General features: G+C 37.4%; 2 protein-coding genes and 1 pseudogene across 3 annotated transcripts in view; 2 read left to right on the top strand and 1 right to left on the bottom strand.

Annotated features, from left to right (window-relative positions):
* Positions 1-7,727, bottom strand: part of LOC138335926 (vezatin-like) — a 77,688-nt gene extending 69,961 nt beyond the window's left edge. The window contains exon 1 of one of the 2 annotated variants that reach the window (XM_069285118.1): positions 7,549-7,727. In XM_069285118.1, the coding sequence (XP_069141219.1) occupies positions 7,549-7,587 (39 nt within the window). In that variant the 5' untranslated portion in view covers positions 7,588-7,727. The remainder of the gene's footprint in view (positions 1-7,548) is intronic. The other variant, XM_069285116.1, reaches the window with a different exon arrangement.
* Positions 7,728-7,862: 135 nt separating this feature from the next.
* LOC138304981 (uncharacterized) lies at positions 7,863-16,792 on the top strand. The gene is made up of 3 exons (XM_069245400.1): positions 7,863-8,062; positions 14,530-15,557; positions 16,754-16,792. Exons 2-3 carry the CDS (start codon positions 14,643-14,645, stop codon positions 16,790-16,792), a joined length of 954 nt encoding a protein of 317 aa, XP_069101501.1. The 5' UTR covers positions 7,863-8,062; positions 14,530-14,642.
* Positions 16,755-20,944, top strand: part of LOC138304983 (uncharacterized) — a 32,161-nt pseudogene continuing 27,971 nt past the window's right edge.

A 20,944-nucleotide genomic window follows, 5' to 3' on the forward strand; every position in this document is an offset into this window, starting at 1 on the left:
TAATTACTTCACGGATTAAGGGTCCAGCGTGTTCTCCATCTAATTACCAGCTGTCAACAGATAGATGCGCTATAGAAAAGCACTAAATAATGATGTATAGACAAATACTACAGAATATAGAGATACACAATAGAAAATATAGAAAAATAGTACACTTCCCCCTCCTTTGAAACACTGAACTTCCACTGTTCAGCTAAACGCTTGCCGTCTTAAAACTCCTTATCCCTATAAAGACGTTAACGTGATTATGAGCATGAATACAAAAAGAAAACATTATTTACATCACATACCAAAACTAAACTACATCTAAATAGCATCTAACAACATCTCACATCTATCAAGCATGATAATCATCGATCTCCCAAAAACTACGGAGACATTACCTTGTCCCTACTAAACTAACATTACACTTGGATATTACTGATACCAGTAAAATCAAATGTTAACTACAATCATTAGTTCCATGTATACTACTGTAGCAATACCAATACTATACTGGAATTACCCGTCTACGTTAACAATGTTAACTCATGATCATCTAATTAATCGGCCTGAATAATCGGGAGTTATCAACTTAACTTGTAACAACTCATAAAACAAACTCGTGAAACAAATAGTAACTCATGAAACAAATAGTAACTCATGAAACAAATAGTAACTCGTGAAACAAATAGTAACTCAACGACCGGAAGTTCAATTTTACATAATCAATCCAAAGCTTAAATTCTAAGAAATTCCTAGCACAAAATTTCGAATGATGACATTACGATACTCACACACTTTCAGTCACATAATTATATATCATACATGCATAATTATAATGGAGGCAACGTAATCTGACGAGGACGTTCAAAACGTTTAGTATTAAAATTGATCAAAATAAATGTCACTGCCTTACTATTATAATAATCGAAATAGAATTTACAGTTCCGCGTTAATATGTAATCCAAAATGAATGTCACAATTCTATCTTTCGATTAATCCAAAAGAATGTCACAGTTCAGCTTCAGTAATAATTCATAGGAATTTCACAGTTCAGCTTTAGTAATAATCCACAGGAATGTCACAGTTCAGCTTTAGTAATAATCCACAGGAATGTCACAGTTCAGCTTCAGTAATAATACATTTTTTTAAAGTCGTTATAACTGCTCTGCGTCTTCTGCGTTTCTTAAATTGTGAAAGTGAATTTATCGTTTCAGTCCCTTTTCGCTTTTAATCGCGTGGGTAAATTTACATTTGTATGGTTTCTTCCTCATTTCTCGTTTCACGCTTGTCAGTGTTTCATAGCCACTTTCACTTCCTGACTCTGGATCCTCCGATATAGGTTTTACATTTATCCCCACGGAATAAGTTTCTTCGTCAACTCCTTTGTATGACTTCAAACCATTTGAAGTGAATTCTTCTATTGACTTTCGATACTCTTGCTCACTATCGGCTGTAGTTGACACTTCTGGTTCACCTCTTCCAATGTTGTTCCGAGCCTTATATGGCTTCTGACACAGGTTCCGTTCGTCGGAAGAAGTGGATCCGGACCTGTCATTGACTACGAGTTTTTCACGACTTGGGTGTTTATGGGGTGTTCTGGTCGACCTTTTGTACCTGAGTTTATATCCCGTTTCCCGACAAGAGGCTCGGAGATTTTCCCTGGTACAATCGGTTACCCGTTTATCCCCTATCCCCTTAGTCGTGTTTGCCCGATTGTCATGTTGAGTTAGTCCACTTACATGACCTGGGCGATCATAGCCTCTTGTCGGGTTCTTTTCAGAGCTCCGATTACTCTGATGAGACATGCCATCATGTGTGTTTCCCTTACACACACGGTTTCTTCTTTGAACATTGTTCATATATCTCGTCTCTTCATCAAAACTTCGAAAACCCCGTCTCATATTTGACATGTTTTCTCTCTGTAGTTCTCGTTCTCCAATGCGTAAATATTCCTCATGAATAGCATTGGACACTGCCTCTGAAATGTTCCTCGGTTTCGTTCTCTTTACCGCGAGACGAAAATCCTCAGTATCACCACACTTATTTAGAAATGCCTGAAGGGAATGTTCTCTTGCTAAATCAGGTTTGTCCTGATAGGCACGCCTGTACAAATCATCCAAGGCTTGGGCAAAATCTCTAAGTGGCTCTCCTTTGTTCCGTCGTCGTAATCTGGCTTCTTTTACATAGGTTTCTTTCATGGCTTTGAATCCAAATCGTTCGTCCATTTTCCGCAGCAAATGATTATAGCTGCCTTTGTATGACGGTTGTAGACCATATACATATGTTGAAGCCTGACCGCGTAGAGTGGTTAATAGCACTCGTCTTTTCTTTTCCTCGTTCCACAAATTAAGGTCGGCAATGTTTTCAAAATAATCGATGAACTCTGGCCATATATATGTGCGTTTTCCACTGAAAGTTCTTTGTACTTTGTATTCAAACTGACGTGGTTTTTGGAACGGAAAGTTATTGCAATTTCAGCACACATTTGCCTCACTTGCATTGGCATGGTCCTTACTCCTGTTGAATTTAAAAGTATTCCACACTGTCATGATGAGTAGGAATAAAACAAAGAGTCCACAGGGCATTCCTAGCTTTGTATATTGTTGCATGTAACTGGGAACGTTATCATGGTTCCAGTACATCAACCAAATAGCTAATCCAGATTGCACAATCATTAAGGACAATGTGCACATCAACAGCGAACAGCACAATCTTGTCGCGTTTTCTGAATCGGATCTGTGAAGGACGTTGAAGCTTTCATCTTGACGGCTCCTGTTTAGGGGAGTTCTAGCCGCCATCATACATCTGGGTGTGCTGGTTTCACGCGGACTTAACGGCGATACGTCGAGTCCTGAATCCACTAGAGGTGATTTATCCTGTTCCATAACAAATTGACGCGAATAATCTCAGACTAATCCCACCGCTGCCACCAATTGTAGCGAAAAACTGCGAGCTGATCCCACCGCTGCCACCAATTGTAGCGAAAAACTGCGGGAGTTATATAATTACGTATTCCAAGCCCGCAGCCCTCGGTAGATGCCTTCTAGGGTAACGTCAGGCACCCGCCACAATACCCGAGTTTTGATTAAGATAGAGTGGGTCGTCGAGTAAAACACAATTCAACGCCGTAATAAAGTTCCACGTGTATTCAGCAACAATAGCATTTACAGGATACAGTTACAGTTCACAGGATAACCACTCCGCTCTCTCTAGCATAGAAACGTGCACTTCAACAATAATCCAAACTAGCTAACACTTGAACTCCCCGAGCTTCAGTTTCGTGCCCCTTTTATACCAAACATGCAGGAGCCCTGCAGGAGCGCTGCAGGAGCCCTGCAGGAGCCTGCAGGAGCGCAGGAGCGCTGCAGGAGCACCCCGCTCCTTTGCAGGAGCGGTGGGCTCTGGTTACCAAAATTGACAATAACACTAAAACATAACACTTAGAAAAACGATTAGCCACAAGTAAATGTTGACCGTGTGTAATATAGATGTGGACACTGGCAGATTTTCCAGACCGATGTAGCCATTTGTTATAGATAATGGGGATGGGAGGCGATTAATACCTCTCAAATAGGGGGGGGGGGGGGGGGGCAATAAAATTGAGGGAGCCCCGCAGACGATAAGTGCCACGGCCGTGGATAATTAATTACTTCACGGATTAAGGGTCCAGCGTGTTCTCCATCTAATTACCAGCTGTCAACAGATAGATGCGCTATAGAAAAGCACTAAATAATGATGTATAGACAAATACTACAGAATATAGAGATACACAATAGAAAATATAGAAAAATAGTACACTTCCCCCTCCTTTGAAACACTGAACTTCCACTGTTCAGCTAAACGCTTGCCGTCTTAAAACTCCTTATCCCTATAAAGACGTTAACGTGATTATGAGCATGAATACAAAAAGAAAACATTATTTACATCACATACCAAAACTAAACTACATCTAAATAGCATCTAACAACATCTCACATCTATCAAGCATGATAATCATCGATCTCCCAAAAACTACGGAGACATTACCTACCTTGTCCCTACTAAACTAACATTACACTTGGATATTACTGATACCAGTAAAATCAAATGTTAACTACAATCATTAGTTCCATGTATACTACTGTAGCAATACCAATACTATACTGGAATTACCCGTCTACGTTAACAATGTTAACTCATGATCATCTAATTAATCGGCCTGAATAATCGGGAGTTATCAACTTAACTTGTAACAACTCATAAAACAAACTCGTGAAACAAATAGTAACTCATGAAACAAATAGTAACTCGTGAAACAAATAGTAACTCAACGACCGGAAGTTCAATTTTACATAATCAATCCAAAGCTTAAATTCTAAGAAATTCCTAGCACAAAATTTCGAATGATGACATTACGATACTCACACACTTTCAGTCACATAATTATATATCATACATGCATAATTATAATGGAGGCAACGTAATCTGACGAGGACGTTCAAAACGTTTAGTATTAAAATTGATCAAAATAAATGTCACTGCCTTACTATTATAATAATCCAAATAGAATTTACAGTTCCGCGTTAATATGTAATCCAAAATGAATGTCACAATTCTATCTTTCGATTAATCCAAAAGAATGTCACAGTTCAGCTTCAGTAATAATTCATAGGAATTTCACAGTTCAGCTTTAGTAATAATCCAAAAGAATGTCACAGTTCAGCTTTAGTAATAATCCACAGGAATGTCACAGTTCAGCTTTCGTAATAATCCACAGGAATGTTACAGTTCAGCTTTAGTAATAATCCACAGGAATGTCACAGTTCAGCTTCAGTAATAATACATTTTTTTAAAGTCGTTATAACTGCTCTGCGTCTTCTGCGTTTCTTAAATTGTGAAAGTGAATTTATCGTTTCAGTCCCTTTTCGCTTTTAATCGCGTGGGTAAATTTACATTTGTATGGTTTCTTCCTCATTTCTCGTTTCACGCTTGTCAGTGTTTCATAGCCACTTTCACTTCCTGACTCTGGATCCTCCGATATAGGTTTTACATTTATCCCCACGGAATAAGTTTCTTCGTCAACTCCTTTGTATGACTTCAAACCATTTGAAGTGAATTCTTCTATTGACTTTCGATACTCTTGCTCACTATCGGCTGTAGTTGACACTTCTGGTTCACCTCTTCCAATGTTGTTCCGAGCCTTATATGGCTTCTGACACAGGTTCCGTTCGTCGGAAGAAGTGGATCCGGACCTGTCATTGACTACGAGTTTTTTCACGACTTGGGTGTTTATGGGGTGTTCTGGTCGACCTTTTGTACCTGAGTTTATATCCCGTTTCCCGACAAGAGGCTCGGAGATTTTCCCTGGTACAATCGGTTACCCGTTTATCCCCTATCCCCTTAGTCGTGTTTGCCCGATTGTCATGTTGAGTTAGTCCACTTACATGACCTGGGCGATCATAGCCTCTTGTCGGGTTCTTTTCAGAGCTCCGATTACTCTGATGAGACATGCCATCATGTGTGTTTCCCTTACACACACGGTTTCTTCTTTGAACATTGTTCATATATATCTCTCGTCTCTTCATCAAAACTTCGGAAAACCCCGTCTCATATTTGACATGTTTTCTCTCTGTAGTTCTCGTTCTCCAATGCGTAAATATTCCTCATGAATAGCATTGGACACTGCCTCTGAAATGTTCCTCGGTTTCGTTCTCTTTACCGCGAGACGAAAATCCTCAGTATCACCACACTTATTTAGAAATGCCTGAAGGGAATGTTCTCTTGCTAAATCAGGTTTGTCCTGATAGGCACGCCTGTACAAATCATCCAAGGCTTGGGCAAAATCTCTAAGTGGCTCTCCTTTGTTCCGTCGTCGTAATCTGGCTTCTTTTACATAGGTTTCTTTCATGGCTTTGAATCCAAATCGTTCGTCCATTTTCCGCAGCAAATGATTATAGCTGCCTTTGTATGACGGTTGTAGACCATATACATATGTTGAAGCCTGACCGCGTAGAGTGGTTAATAGCACTCGTCTTTTCTTTTCCTCGTTCCACAAATTAAGGTCGGCAATGTTTTCAAAATAATCGATGAACTCTGGCCATATATCTGTGCGTTTTCCACTGAAAGTTCTTTGTACTTTGTATTCAAACTGACGTGGTTTTTGGAACGGAAAGTTATTGCAATTTCGGCACACATTTGCCTCACTTGCATTGGCATGGTCCTTACTCCTGTTGAATTTAAAAGTATTCCACACTGTCATGATGAGTAGGAATAAAACAAAGAGTCCACAGGGCATTCCTAGCTTTGTATATTGTTGCATGTAACTGGGAACGTTATCATGGTTCCAGTACATCAACCAAATAGCTAATCCAGATTGCACAATCATTAAGGACAATGTGCACATCAACAGCGAACAGCACAATCTTGTCGCGTTTTCTGAATCGGATCTGTGAAGGACGTTGAAGCTTTCATCTTGACGGCTCCTGTTTAGGGGAGTTCTAGCCGCCATCATACATCTGGGTGTGCTGGTTTCACGCGGACTTAACGGCGATACGTCGAGTCCTGAATCCACTAGAGGTGATTTATCCTGTTCCATAACAAATTGACGCGAATAATCTCAGACTAATCCCACCGCTGCCACCAATTGTAGCGAAAAACTGCGAGCTGATCCCACCGCTGCCACCAATTGTAGCGAAAAACTGCGGGAGTTATATAATTACGTATTCCAAGCCCGCAGCCCTCGGTAGATGCCTTCTAGGGTAACGTCAGGCACCCGCCACAATACCCGAGTTTTGATTAAGATAGTGTGGGTCGTCGAGTAAAACACAATTCAACGCCGTAATAAAGTTCCACGTGTATTCAGCAACAATAGCATTTACAGGGTACAGTTACAGTTCACAGGATAACCACTCCGCTCTCTCTAGCATAGAAACGTGCACTTCAACAATAATCCAAACTAGCTAACACTTGAACTCCCCGAGCTTCAGTTTCGTGCCCCTTTTATACCAAACATGCAGGAGCCCTGCAGGAGTGCTGCAGGAGCCCTGCAGGAGCGCAGGAGCGCTGCAGGAGCACCCCGCTCCTTTGCAGGAGCGGTGGGCTCTGGTTACCAAAATTGACAATAACACTAAAACATAACACTTAGAAAAACGATTAGCCACAAGTAAATGTTGACCGTGTGTAATATAGATGTGGACACTGGCAGATTTTCCAGACCGATGTAGCCATTTGTTATAGATAATGGGGATGGGAGGCGATTAATACCTCTCAAATAGGGGGGGCAATAAAATTGAGGGAGCCCCGCAGACGATAAGTGCCACGGCCGTGGATAATTAATTACTTCACGGATTAAGGGTCCAGCGTGTTCTCCATCTAATTACCAGCTGTCAACAGATAGATGCGCTATAGAAAAGCACTAAATAATGATGTATAGACAAATACTACAGAATATAGAGATACACAATAGAAAATATAGAAAAATAGTACAAGAATGTATTAATGCACATGCAAACCATGCGATAAAAGATCTTGTATAAATATTTATTTTAAACTAAATACGAGATTAAAATTTCATAGTTTACTTACTTCAAACAAAACATCTTCATCTTCGTCGGATGCATCCATTTTTTCCGTTTCAAGTTTCAATGTTGGTTCCAAAATTAGAGTTCGCTTCCGGATTTATGATTTCCGGTAGTACTGTGGTAACGGTAAAGAGAGGAAATAAATAAATGGGGTGATAAAATGTTGACGTGTGCTGTGAATACTCTTTAGTTCGCAAGTATAAGTTCAAAGATATAGTATGCCAGTGATTGAATGCGTATGTATGCAATCATTAATACTCAATGCGAATTGTAAAAATATCGAATTCCATTCCTCGTACAGGAACTGGCCATCTGGCTATTTTATCTTGTCATTAGGAAGTCCCAATAGATGTGCGCGGGACGCCGGGATTCCCATATTCTATTTTTAGCATTTTAACCAACTGTGGTTGAAAGGACCGCGAGGACGAAGAACACATAGGCCTACCAAGTTTGAAGTATATGACGGCAGCTGAGCAAATTAGACGTTTTCAAATGGCTGTCATTCACATAATTCAATGGTAATTTATTTTTCACGAATAATTTAGTTGTGTTTTGGCCTAGATTGAAAACGAAAGTAGACAGCTATGTGACTCAATAACTGATATTGGGTTTGTCCAGAAAAATAGCTTGTTGGTACCATTAGAACCACTAACGGGACCATACCCCATTTGGTACACGACCCCTTTTGGTACAAAAATCGGGTTTTCCCCTCTAAAATCCTAGTTACTCTGTTTTGTTATTTATGCTATTGTGATATGAAAATACAAGTATAAAATGACAATTTAACTCAAATTTGACTTCGATCGTCAAGATTATATTCGTATACGCCTACATCGAAATGGGCGAAAGGGCCGTAAATGTTAGCAGTGGGTGCCGTAGAGCCATTCGACGGCTATTTTATGCTACATTGTTATCCGTTTTCATCTAAAGTAAACGCATTAAATGAATCTCTATATCACTAAAATTCTTCGGATATCATTTCCATAACGATACCTCTTTTATTAGCGCAGATACGCCACTTTTCTGAGTATAACACCGCAATTCATCCATCCCGCTTCGCCATTGTTGTTTTTACTACCTCAAAGTTGCTGACTAAAACGATCTACCAGGCCAGGTGCTCGGTTGGGGGTTTAATGATCCGGATTTATAGCAAAGATACACATTGTGTGTTGGTGTCAATTATTACTTTTTTGTTTATTTATCACTAAGATTGTAAGATAACCTACATGTGCACCATATGAATGTACTTTTGTCTTAAATCAAATGAGATAATCAAACAACAGACCAGTGACATTTCCCCAAGACAATGACATACAAATGTACTCAGTACAGATACATGTAACTTACATGTAAGCAGTAGCTCAGTAGATTTTTTTTAAATGATTCCTCAAAATTATAAAATGACTTAATCCAGATTTGCAGGCAAACACTATTTTATAGTTAATAGAGTTCATTACACAAAAACAGCAATAAACTGGATCAGTGTTGAGAATCACCATAGGGATTTAATGTCACATGCAGTCATGGAAAAAATATAACATTGAACTTACATGTACATCCTAGATCTTTCATTATATAGAAGACAATCACATTGCTCACAAATATTTCATATATTCTCTCTCTCCATCTTTTCTATTTACATTAAAAGTGTTGTTGTATTCTTTATTTAAAGTTGCAATGTTATAAGATATAATATATATAATTCTTAAACAGGTATGACAAATTCTGCATTTCTGAAAACTGTGTTTAGGAATCAATATTGATATACCAATCAAAATATGGTCAGTGCATAGCATCAAAACTAATATCAATTTGTCAATGTGAGGCCATGTATACACATACATGTATAGATAATTCATATTCCAAGTGATCCTGAATTGAACAAATGTGGATACATTTATTTTTATCTGTAAGAAGAAATTGTAAGAATCTTTAACATTGTGTTCAGTATTACTGTGATTAAATGAACCTGTACTACCTCCTTAGGCCCTATTGCATCCATTTTTTATCCACTAATCAACTTAATATGCAATTATACAGTGTACCTGCATGTATTACCTAGTACCTACAAGTATAAATGTACATGTACCAGGTATATATTGACTGTACCTATACTATTACCATGCATACTCTATCTTGTGATTCCCAGTATTATGATTTTAAAGAAAGAACAAACTGATATATTTATGAGTGCTGAAATGTATTTACTGAAAATTAACAAGTATGAGGGCAATTCCAGTTATAAACTAGATCTTTTTTCTTAAATTTTATACTTAATTTTACAATAAAACCATTTTCTGAGACATTCATGTCTTCATATAGGTTTGTATATGACAATATGTTCCAAAATTATTGTGCTAAATTGTGAATGCTGCAATTTTCAAATGAACAAAAGAAATTTTGTAACAGATGATGAACTCAGGAAATAAAAGAAAAAGATATTATGGTTTCCATGCATTTAATACTGTCTGGTTTTTACATATAGAAAAAGTATATGTAGCCTCAAGAAATTCCTCCTATATTCTGGGGTTTTCCATGCCTGCAACATAAACAAAATTAAAAATTAGACATGAAAAATTATACCAGGTACAGAGATATTGATCTTAACAATATCCTATCATGGCTGGATTATAGGGTATCTTTGTTCTATAGGGAACAAAATGCACTATGTACAGGTAAAAATATTATTGCATTGATGCATGACATGACCATTATGAGGACTTTTCTTAACCTCTTATTTGTGATCTCCCAGTAAAAATGGACAGGATATATCATTCCCAATTTTTAGCTCACCTGGTCCGAAGGACCGAGGTGAGCTTATGGGATACCGCAGCGTCCGGCGTCCGGTGTCCGGCGTCCGGCAACAATCGACTTCTTCTCCATAACAGCTGGTTGGATTTCAACAAAATTTGACTGGTAGCATGCTTATGGGCTACTAACTGAAAATTGTACAAATGATGGGGCTGACACCCCGGGGGCCTGAGGGGCGGGGCCAATTAAAGGGGTCAATTTGGCTATTTCCATATAAATGACTTCTTCTCTGAAACCAAGCATGGGATAGCACCCATAATGCAATGGTAGTATCGTTATAGGGTGGGGATTCAAAATTGTACAAATGATGGGGCTGACCCCCCGGGGGCCAGAGGAGCGGGGTCAAATGGGGTCAATTTGGCTATTTCCATATAAACAACTTCTTCTCTGAAACTAAGCATGAGATAGCACTCATAATGCAATGGTAGTATCGTTATAGGGTGGGGATTCAAAATTGTACAAATGATGGGGCTGACCCCCTGGGGGCCTGAGGGGCGGGGTCAAAAGGGATCAATTTGGCTATTTCCATATAAACGACTTCTTCTATGAAACTAAGCATGGTATAGCACCCATAATGCAATGGTAGCATCCTTATAGGGTGGGGATTCAAAATTGTGCAAATGATAGGGCTGACCCCCCGGGGGCCTGAGGGGTGGGGTCAAAAAGGGTCAATTTGGCAATTTCCATATAAATGACTTCTTCTCTGCAACTAAGCATGGTATAGCACCCATAATGCAATGGTAGCATCCTTATAGGGTGGGGATTCCAAATCGTGAAAATGATAGGGCTGACCTCCGGGGGCCTGAGGGGCGTGGTCAAAAGTGGTCAATTTCCATATAAATGACTTTTTCTCTGCAACTTAACATTGGATTACGCTCATAATGCAATGGTTTCATTCTTATAGGGTTTGGATTCAAAATTTTGCAAATGATGGGGCTGACCCCCAGGGGGCCTGAAGGGTGGGGTCAAAAGGGGTCAATTTAGCTATTTCTATATAAACAACTTTTCTGCAACTAAGAATGGAAGAGCACTTATAATGCAATGGTAGCATCCTTATAGGGTTGGGATTTGAAATTGAACAAATGATAGGGCTGACCCGCGGGGCCTTAGACGGCAATAGATGCGAAGTCAAAAAGGTCAATTAGGCTACTATTTTCATATATATAGATTACTTTGTCTCTGAACTTATTTATTGGATAGCATATTTGTATGGTATCAATAGCATCATTGTATGGTTGTGATTCAAAATTAAACTTTGGGAGTCAATTTTGCTTATTTTTTTAATTGTCAAAGTCTTGTGATAATTACTAACAAAAAACCAGGTGAGCGATACAGGCCCTCTGGGCCTCTTGTACCATTTTACAGATAAACTCCCAGGTAAAAATGATTTACATGTAGCTAAATAATTACATGTAATAAGTTAACAGAAGGAAGGATATCTAGTCATTGGTGATTTATATACCCAGTAATTGAATAGAATGGTATTTGTTTTACCATAAAAATATCTATATATGCTATAAAATAATTATACATGAATCACATGTATTTGAATCCTCTTATTAAATTGATATGGGAAAATTTAAATATGTAATGTTTTGTAATGCAAACCTTTTAAAATAAAAAATGGAAGATTATAACAAAATTGACAGAGTTGTAAAACAATTAAAACAGAAGAGTATATAAATTCATTTTGTAAAATTATAAAATTATCTTTAAATATTAAACATACATAATACATAAAAACATTTTTAATTACCCAATATACCTACATGTATCTATATATGATTTTGTTTAATTTTTAATATAAATAACATTTTTAAACAAGACCTCAACCTCAAAATACAGTTGCATAACAAGATTTTCAGCAAGTATGTACTAGTAGTATTATGCATTAGCTGTGTATTGAGGGCTAAATGAAGTCTTGTCAAATTAAATACATGCACATTATAAGGTTACATACATTTTACATACAAACAGTTCTAAACAAGCTCTTTTTCACAATATGTAATGTACACTACATGGTACAATTAATAAAATGATCTTATAAAACAAGATAACATATCTTATAATTATGTTCTATTTGCGTTATGTCTAATGCTTCATTTGGAGAATGGATAGATCTATACTATAGACCTAGTTATAATATGGACTGTTTAGGCATGTTATATCAAATTTTATATGCAAATGAGCAGGTGCTTGTTTCGTTTTGATAACATATTTCAAAAAGTTTGGAAAATTGGTATTTACCGGGAATATAGATTGCAGAATACTCTAAAAGAGGTCTGTTCTATTTTAAATCAGTTTATATGAAGAAGTGTAGTGGATATTCCCCATATTTTAATTGTAACACCAAACCGTCTTTCAATTTCACTGAAAAATACGGGAAATGACTCGTCAGATTAGGTAGTGTTTTGAATGGCGGTACTTTTTAAATAATCGTTGGTAAATATCAAAGACAGTCACACAGAATGATGAATGAATACCATACCTTTCGATCAAAGTGCATAAATTAAATTTTCAGCACACCAATCGAGAATCTCAAAGCAAATGTCCCGTGTACCAAAAGGGGTCTGCTTGCTGTATCAAAACCGGAAGTGACGTAGTGAGTAATAAAACCGGTCTATTTTTAGCTTGCAGTTAAGATGATAATTTTTTTATTATGGACGTACACCCCAAAGGCAGTCCTTGTCAGAAACTGATAAACATTGAATCACAAGGAATGCATATTAAACATATATCGCAAAAAATATGTCAAATTTGTACCAAATGGGGTACAGTAACATTACAATGTAGACTACTCTGATCTTTGACCTGACTTTATTATACATGTACATTTGTACCTATGATGGGATTTGCCTATGGTGCATTATTGAGAAACAAAAATGGCAAACAGATGACTGCTAATTGCGGGAATCAACAGAATATTTTAAAGCTTTTTAAGATTATCGATTTATGGTCAAATATAAGAAAAACTGCTGCCACAACATCAACATGTTTAGGTTGCTATAATACATTTGTAACAGGAGAGGAGAAAAATGTAGCGGCCAGACCAGGATTCGAACCCTGGACCCTCCAAACACTAGCCGAGTCCTCTACCCACAGAGCTATACCTGGTCACCGATGATTGACCCATTCCAATCCTACTTTACACTCCCCCTCTTTTCCCAAAGTCTTCGCCCTCGAAGACTTAAGAGACCCTTCCAAACACCACCACCATGCCTTATTTAGATGGGCGCCAATTCTGTAACAGGAGAAGAGAAAATGTAGCGGCCAGACCGGGATTCGAACTCAGGACCCTCCGAACACTAGCCGAGTGCTCTACCGACTGAGCTACCTGGTCACAGATGATTGACCTAGTCAAATCCCGCTACATATTCTTAATTTAAAAATGTATGTTATACTGAACACTGACGGTTCTAGTCCTGACAATCACTCTACAAAAAAGTTGCCAATGGTAAATTTTGTTGGTTGACAATGGCACCATTAATTAATTGGTATATATCATTTGTGACTATCTTTTAACCAATGTCTATAGGGTACTAATGAATTTACTCAGAATGCGCCCATCATCATCCCAATATTAATTGGCTTCCAGATTATTGTCATCCTCAATACATATCACTGATATTATAATGACCGATCACAGCCCTACATATACTTAAGATAGTCCAAGGGTGGATATAATGTCAGTGATAGTAACCCCTGGAATATTGAGGATGTGTTATTGTGTAATACAATGTCTCTCCTAATCAATTATTGTAGCTCAAATATTTGTATAATATAAGTAGAACACTTCTATACTTTCACTTCATGAAAAAATGGTAAATTAAAAACTGCACAATATAAAATACCTGGTAATTTATTTTGTTTTGGGTGCTATTACATGTGCAATCAGTACTTCATTCCATATAGGACATAGTGCCACAGATTTTTTTTTCGGGACACAACTAATTATTGTTGATATTTTCATCCTTAAAGTAAAATTAGAAGCTCAAACTTTTTAATGGTGGTAATGGTGTAAATAAGTAACTTTTGTAACAGAAGAAAAATACTTAATTGTCTGCTCCTGTTTTTGATAGTGAAAAAATACTACTTGTCAGTGGTGGAGAATCTTTAAGATAATTTTTAATCTTTTCCAAAAATTATTCATTTTATAATTAATATTTTGTTTCAGACTCAGATTATGGCAAGCCAAATGCAAGCGTACAAATGAAGCAGGAGCAAGACCTTGGTAACCCAGAGAAAAACAGATAACACCAAAGAGGTGAATACCAAATCAGTTAAAGTATGGCAAGCAAGCAATATGAGGATAAAGGAGCAAGGCCCAAGACTTTTCCAAGTCAAGGGGATGGATCTACTTTTACACAAAATGTGTCAGAACATCCACACGTCTCACAGGGGTCTGGGCTGGAGAGTGATGTAGTCCCAGACGCTGTAGCAAGTCCTATGGCTCAATATCGAGGAGGGTTTTTTTATGAACAAGTTCCATCTGGAGCATCAGGTGACAGTCATGCAGAGTTTCATGGACCACAACCACATATTGTTGATGTGGTAGTTATATATTCCAAAGAAGATTATGAGGTGGCGAGTTACAAGTTTATTCCATGGTTGAAAGACAGGGCCATGGGCATCAACGAACCAGATGCAAGGATATATCTGTATGATGATATTTCCGTAGATATAAACCTGTTCAGAAAAACTGAGGACATGGCAACTAGATGTATGAAGATATTGGTTTATATCACAGAACACTTCATGGCTAATACGGAACTCAAAAGTATAGTGGAAGAGCTGATATTTCTAACAAGATTTGGAAATGCAGAGGAAGCAAAACAGCATATTTCAAACATTTACAAACTTGGGAGCGACATCGGAATAGAAACAAATCCTCTAGACTCTCTTACAGAATGTGTGCTACAACAAAAGAAAAGTGCTCTCATGCCGGTTCAAACAACAGAGAAAAAAATAGGATTTACAGGCCTTTTAGCAATTCATCCAATTATCCAATTTTTTGCTGTAGAACAGAACAAAAAATACAAAGAAAAGATGGCATCAAATGTAATCAGGGCAGCAATAAATGATAGGAGGAAATACCAACAAGGGCAACAAAATGCCACTTGCCAACATCAGAGGCAACAAAATCTACAGGCTTCATACCATAGTCATATGCTGCATGTGTCTCAGATGGAGAGAAATCCCCAGGTAAGTTCAGAATAAGTAAAAGCTCAAGAAATAATTTAAATCAGTATTAATGCAACTATGGATTCCTTTTTCAGTGTAAAAGTATATTTATGTTTAAGACTTTTAAACTATATGGCTCAAGTTTATACAATTTTCAGACTGCTTTGAGTCTTAGACCAATCTATTATTAATTGCACACCAAAATGTCTTTTAATATATTAAACAAAGTGTACTGATAATAAAATCTATTGAATTGTGCTGATTATGAAATCTACTTAATTGTACACAATGAAATTAAATACTGGTAAATAATAATTAAGATATATAACAAACAGTGAGAGATCAACTTCTCAATATCAGACAGAAAATGAATGAAGGGATTTTGTTAATTCCAATAAGGTCTGAAGCATTCTTGAGTTAAGGGGAACCATACAATTTTGGATACTCCCCAGGGGCCTGTGTGGAAAATGTATCAAATTCTTTAAGATCCTTCTGTAGGAATGAGTATATATACCGGGTAGGTTAAGTTCAAATCAAAAGCCTTCAAGTTTGTACTTGTGTTCTTGGCCTAGAATAGGTAAGCGATACAAGCCCATTAGGCCTCTTATCTTGTTAATAAGCAGGTTTACAAGTCAACACCAAAGGTTTCGATGAATTTGTGGGTACCGGTATTTATTATTTTACATGTTTCGGATGGCTAGGCCAACCGTTGTTCTGATGTTCAAAACATGTAAACTAATAAATACCCACAAATTCACAGAATCTTTTTGATGTTGATGCTCCATCCTTCTTCATACTTGTATTTCTGCACCGTCTATGGAGCGCTGTTGGAATACTCCGGTATCCACCTTTGATCCCTCTGCCGATACATCTTACCATTATGAAATACCTACAGGACGTTGTAAACCTCCGCCTTCTATTTAATTTTAATAAGTAGGTTTGGTACGTAGATACAAAGCTTTGTTGCGCTCCAATGATCATATAGTACGTACAACTAGGTGTCAGCGGGACACAATGACTGTTTAGAAGCTCAAAACTTTTTAATGGTGGATAATGGTCGGTAAATAAGTAACTTTTGTAACAGAAGAAAAATACTTAATTGTCTGCTCCTGTTTTTGATAGTGAAAAAATACTACTTGTCAGTGGTGGAGAATCTTTAAGATAATTTTTAATCTTTTCCAAAAATTATTCATTTTATAATTAATATTTTGTTTCAGACTCAGATTATGGCAAGCCAAATGCAAGCGTACAAATGAAGCAGGAGCAAGACCTTGGTAACCCAGAGAAAAACAGATAACACCAAAGAGGTGAATACCAAATCAGTTAAAGTATGGCAAGCAAGCAATATGAGGATAAAGGAGCAAGGCCCAAGACTTTTCCAAGTCAAGGGGATGGATCTACTTTTACACAAAATGTGTCAGAACATCCACACGTCTCACAGGGGTCTGGGCTGGAGAGTGATGTAGTCCCAGACGCTGTAGCAAGTCCTATGGCTCAATATCGAGGAGGGTTTTTTTATGAACAAGTTCCATCTGGAGCATCAGGTGACAGTCATGCAGAGTTTCATGGACCACAACCACATATTGTTGATGTGGTAGTTATATATTCCAAAGAAGATTATGAGGTGGCGAGTTACAAGTTTATTCCATGGTTGAAAGACAGGGCCATGGGCATCAACGAACCAGATGCAAGGATATATCTGTATGATGATATTTCCGTAGATATAAACCTGTTCAGAAAAACTGAGGACATGGCAACTAGATGTATGAAGATATTGGTTTATATCACAGAACACTTCATGGCTAATACGGAACTCAAAAGTATAGTGGAAGAGCTGATATTTCTAACAAGATTTGGAAATGCAGAGGAAGCAAAACAGCATATTTCAAACATTTACAAACTTGGGAGCGACATCGGAATAGAAACAAATCCTCTAGACTCTCTTACAGAATGTGTGCTACAACAAAAGAAAAGTGCTCTCATGCCGGTTCAAACAACAGAGAAAAAAATAGGATTTACAGGCCTTTTAGCAATTCATCCAATTATCCAATTTTTTGCTGTAGAACAGAACAAAAAATACAAAGAAAAGATGGCATCAAATGTAATCAGGGCAGCAATAAATGATAGGAGGAAATACCAACAAGGGCAACAAAATGCCACTTGCCAACATCAGAGGCAACAAAATCTACAGGCTTCATACCATAGTCATATGCTGCATGTGTCTCAGATGGAGAGAAATCCCCAGGTAAGTTCAGAATAAGTAAAAGCTCAAGAAATAATTTAAATCAGTATTAATGCAACTATGGATTCCTTTTTCAGTGTAAAAGTATATTTATGTTTAAGACTTTTAAACTATATGGCTCAAGTTTTATACAATTTTCAGACTGCTTTGAGTCTTAGACCAATCTATTATTAATTGCACACCAAAATGTCTTTTAATATATTAAACAAAGTGTACTGATAATAAAATCTATTGAATTGTGCTGATTATGAAATCTACTTAATTGTACACAATGAAATTAAATACTGGTAAATAATAATTAAGATATATAACAAACAGTGAGAGATCAACTTCTCAATATCAGACAGAAAATGAATGAAGGGATTTTGTTAATTCCAATAAGGTCTGAAGCATTCTTGAGTTAAGGGGAACCATACAATTTTGGATACTCCCCAGGGGCCTGTGTGGAAAATGTATCAAATTCTTTAAGATCCTTCTGTAGGAATGATATATATACCGGGTAGGTTAAGTTCAAATCAAAAGCCTTCAAGTTTGTACTTGTGTTCTTGGCCTAGAATAGGTAAGCGATACAAGCCCATTAGGCCTCTTATCTTGTTTAATAAGCAGGTTTACAAGTCAACACCAAAGGTTTCGATGAATTTGTGGGTACCGGTATTTTATTATTTTACATGTTTCGGATGGCTAGGCCAACCGTTGTTCTGATGTTCAAAACATGTAAACTAATAAATACCCACTAATTCACAGAATCTTTGGTGTTGATGCTCCATCCTTCTTCATACTTGTATTTCTACACCGTCTATGGAGCGCTGTTAGAATACTCCGGTATCCACCTTTGATCCCTCTGCCGATACATCTTACCATTATGAAATACCTACAGGACGTTGGAAACCTCCGCCTTCTATTTAATTTTAATAAGTAGGTTTGTACGTAGATACAAAGCTTTGTTGCGCTCCAATGATCATATAGTACGTACAACTAGGTGTCAGCAATGACTGTTTTTAGCTAATGCGATACCGTGGCGTCCGGCGTCCAGGGTCTGTTGTCCGGGGTCCATTGTCTGTGGTCCGTCGTCTGTCTGTCTGTCAACAATTGACTTCTTCTCCATAACCGCTGGTCGGAATTCAACAAAATTTGACTGGTCGTATCCTTATGGGGCATTGACTGAAAATTGAACAAATGATGGGGCTGCAGCCCCACGGGGCCTGAGAGGCAGGGGTCAAAATGGTCAATTTGGCTATTTCCATATACAAATGTAAACGACTTCTTCTCTGAAACTAAGCATGGGTAAGCACTCATAATGCAATGGTAGCATTATTATAGGTTGGGGATTCAAATTGTATAAATGATGGGGCTGACCGCACGGGGTCTGAGCGGGATGATGCAGGGTCAAAAAGGGGTCAGTTTGGCTATTTCCATATAAACGACTTCTTCTCTGAAGCTAAACATGGGATAGCACTCATAATGCAATGGTAGCATCCTTATAGGGTGGGGTTTCAAAATTGAACAAATGATGGGGCTGACCCCCAGGGGGCCTGAGGGGCTGGGTCAAAAGGGGTCAATTTTGCTATTTTTTTCAACTGTAGAATATATTTATGCAAGGTTTAATTTTTTCCACAAATTTAAGTGCTAACAAAACAGTAAAATTTTACAACCCACGAAAATTGAGCTCAACTAAAATAAATGATTTCACAGTATTACCAGTTAAAAGTTGCTCAGCATCTTATTGTTAAAGGAGTTCTTCATTTTTCATCTGGAAATCCAAACAAAGCATCATTTTTATTGCATAAATCTCCCGTTCAAAACAAGGGAAACATGATAATAATAGTATTAGTTTTAGTGATAGCTTTCCGAAAAGTGAAAATATTTTATCTTGAGATCACTTAGTTGAGCAAAACATTTGACATAATTCTAAAGACACTATATAATATTGCTTACCCTATAAGGTCACTGATAATCATCTAGTGTGGCATCGTGTTTTATAAAGTTTTGTTTTTTTTTTTGTGTTTATGAAAACTGTTTTGAGTTTAATTTATTGTATTTATTTATTGTAGCCATGTCGAAGCACAAGACACGAACACATGACAGACTTTGGAAATCAGCATTCCACTTCAGACCAATTTATCCTAGAAAATCAAGTGACGAATGAAGCTGTTTCCTTTGACAGCACAGTTGGGTTTCCATCTCCTACATCCCAACCAATGAACAGTCAAGTGGTAAGTTCAAAATTCAATTGGTAATCGCGGTCAAGGGTTACCGTATCCGACCCAATAAGCGCCCATGTCCCTATAAGCGCCCCTCCCCATTTTTAGGCCATGATTTCAATTGCCCATGCATAAATAAAGACCACAAACTGTATAGATTTGCAATGATTTCGTCTTATAAGCACTTTTTCAATTTTTTTAAACGCCCTGGGCGCTTATTGGGTCGAATACGGTATGTTGTAACATTCAGAATGGACCTTCTTGTAAATACAGTTTCTTGGTTAATAGTTGTGTTAATCTAATTTATTATTGATGATCCCAATGCATGGCCACTATTCATTAAGAAGACAAGTACGTGTATGTACTAGAATTCACTTTCTGAAATTTCATAGTTTATGTTTCAGTATTGGTTGTCAATATGAAAATGGGGTATATAGTAATGGTTGATTTTCAGCTGTTTTATTTTGTTACTTAATAACTGTGAAAAGTATGACATTGTAAATAAATAGCTAAGGGCCGTTCCTCTTGGTCCCTAACTCAGTAAATGATACACATTAAAATACATCTTTTGGCTATATGTATGTGTATCAAGAGATTCTTTGATCTTTTTCAACTGCCCCTCTCCACAGGGGTATCATTTGCTGGGCTATGTATAATTTTATCCCATAATCCGCCTGATATCCAGTGATTTCGCCCGTGTAATATTTTTGCGTATGTCACTACTGCAATATGACCTAGGGCGATTTTTCATTGGCTAGAAATTCATTGTGACGTCAAACAGAAACAATAAAATGACGTCAGGAAAAATAACGTGACGTCTGGATTATGGGGACGGCTGGACAAAATGGCAGCCTCTGCTGGATTTTCGGAATACATTTTGACGTGAAATTGTTTGTTATGCAGGTGTTGGTTGTTATGTGATAAAAAGCATCTTAAATTTGTGTTCATTTCATATGAGATTTTAT

The sequence above is a fragment of the Argopecten irradians genome, chromosome 12, assembly GCF_041381155.1.
Source record: "Argopecten irradians isolate NY chromosome 12, Ai_NY, whole genome shotgun sequence".
Lineage (NCBI taxonomy): Eukaryota > Metazoa > Mollusca > Bivalvia > Pectinida > Pectinidae > Argopecten > Argopecten irradians.

Bases quoted from the DNA above. Each gene is read 5' to 3' on its own strand.
- LOC138304981 (XM_069245400.1), top strand. From the start codon at position 14,643: ATGGCAAGCAAGCAATATGAGGATAAAGGAGCAAGGCCCAAGACTTTT. The intron at 15,558-16,753 runs GTAAGTTCAGAA...ATTTTGTTTCAG, and splicing joins AGATGGAGAGAAATCCCCAG to ACTCAGATTATGGCAAGCCA.